Below are 1727 nucleotides of genomic sequence, written 5' to 3'. Positions count from 1 at the left end.
TATGCCTCAATTCAGGGTCAGGTAATAAAAGGGTGTTTTGTGTAAGCTTAACAAATACTAGACACAAGATATTTTGTAATTTCTGTCTTTTCAGTTGGTTTCTAAATACCTATGATATCTTGTGCAAATGCATTCATCCCCAAAGGCATGCTAGCTTCTGTTTCCGTTTAACTCTTGGATATCACTAGATTGATATTGCCATTACTAAACCTTTGCTTGATATATACACAGATACCATTTTCTTAGGGTTTAATATAAATTTTGTATGTTGGCATAGAGTATAGTTTTGACATTGGGATGAGTTGATGTCATGACCCAAAGTACACCCTAGAGATGACATGACGTATAAGACTCGGAGAGACCCTACACAAGCAACTTGGCACACATACAACACAACATAATAGAAAATAGTAAGAGAATCTCATATAATGAAAGAGTTTGGCATAAAAGAAGAAGTGACATCATAGTCTCGATAAGCCAATCTAGTACATCAAAAGTTGTTGGGACGTAACCTATACAACACATACAATATCAGAAAACAAAAGACATAAAAGAATATAAACATAGGTGAAAAGGTCCTCGGAGCATGAGGACTCACCAAGTAGCCCAAAACATTAAGTTCTTTACCCTTTTCCCATTTCCAAGGTGTTATAGTTGAAGAGTTGCCTAGAATGTGGAAAAGACTGGCTGTTTTGGCTCGGAAAGCCTATTTATTTCAGATTTTCGTTTTAAATTTATTTATGGTTTGTAATAATTGTAATGAATGATGTATTAAGAACACGGGGCTGCATTTAATCAAGAGTGGGAAAATTTATGTGCTATGTGTTTCTTTTTCAATTTGTATTTCTTCTCTTTTAGTTGTTCGATTTTCTCCTGTTTCCATCCCTCTCTCCCTATCTCTGTCCATATCGCTCACCTGAATCATGTCTTCCTGCAGGGAAGCCTTTACAGAGGTCAGTCACGGAGAGAGAAACCTAGAGGACGTAATCAGGGGTTAACTCAACAGAAAAGACAAGAAATAAGAGAGGCTTTTGAGCTTTTTGATACAGACAACTCTGGTAATAAAATAAACCTTAAGGAATCCATACTAGATGCAGTTTTTTGATGGTTAAACTTCTTTCTGACTCTTAATTTTTGCAACTTATTTAGGAACCATTGATGCCAAAGAGCTCAATGTTGCTATGAGGTTTGTGATACTTCTTTGCTATTCCCTGTAACGTCCTGGATATCTGATTAACAACCTAAAACTTGACTTTGTGTCTTTGTGATCCTCTACTTTCTTGCACCTCTCTGTCTGTGGTGCCCTTACCACTTCATTTTTATTGATAAAAACTTGTATCATTTGTTACAGGGCTCTGGGTTTTGAAGCAACTGAAGAGGTATTGTATATGCTAGTTCATATATTTGTTTCTGATAATTATATGCTACTGTATATTTCTGTTTAACAACATATTTCATATAGTGAAGATACTGAATCACAACAATATATGTACTAGTATCTGAAGCATATAACTTAAACTCATGAGATGCAATGATTTACTTTTTGTCCTATTACAGATGGTGTTTTTCTTGCATTATGACTGCCAACTGAAGATTATCTGATTTTCCTTGTAGGGTATGAAGGAAAATTTGGTGCTTTTGCTTTTTCATATCCAAGTTGCAAATTTATGTACCGTGTCCCCCTCCTCCTCCCTCCACCCCTCCCCTTGCATCAACCATCCGATACA

General features: G+C 36.0%; 1 protein-coding gene across 1 annotated transcript in view; it reads left to right on the top strand.

Annotated features, from left to right (window-relative positions):
* The first annotated feature begins 647 nt into the window (after positions 1–647).
* LOC102601644 (caltractin-like) overlaps positions 648–1727 on the top strand; it is a 2544-nt gene continuing 1464 nt past the window's right edge. The window contains exons 1-3 of the mRNA XM_006338828.2: positions 648–1058; positions 1150–1186; positions 1352–1379. Coding sequence (XP_006338890.1) covers positions 821–1058; positions 1150–1186; positions 1352–1379 — 303 coding nt within the window. The 5' untranslated portion in view covers positions 648–820. The remainder of the gene's footprint in view (positions 1059–1149; positions 1187–1351; positions 1380–1727) is intronic.

The sequence above is a fragment of the Solanum tuberosum genome, unplaced genomic scaffold (genome assembly GCF_000226075.1).
Source record: "Solanum tuberosum cultivar DM 1-3 516 R44 unplaced genomic scaffold, SolTub_3.0 scf00006, whole genome shotgun sequence".
Classification (NCBI taxonomy): Eukaryota; Viridiplantae; Streptophyta; class Magnoliopsida; order Solanales; family Solanaceae; genus Solanum; species Solanum tuberosum.
Note: the sequence above shows the minus strand (reverse complement) of the source record. Positions and strands in the feature narration are given on the sequence as shown.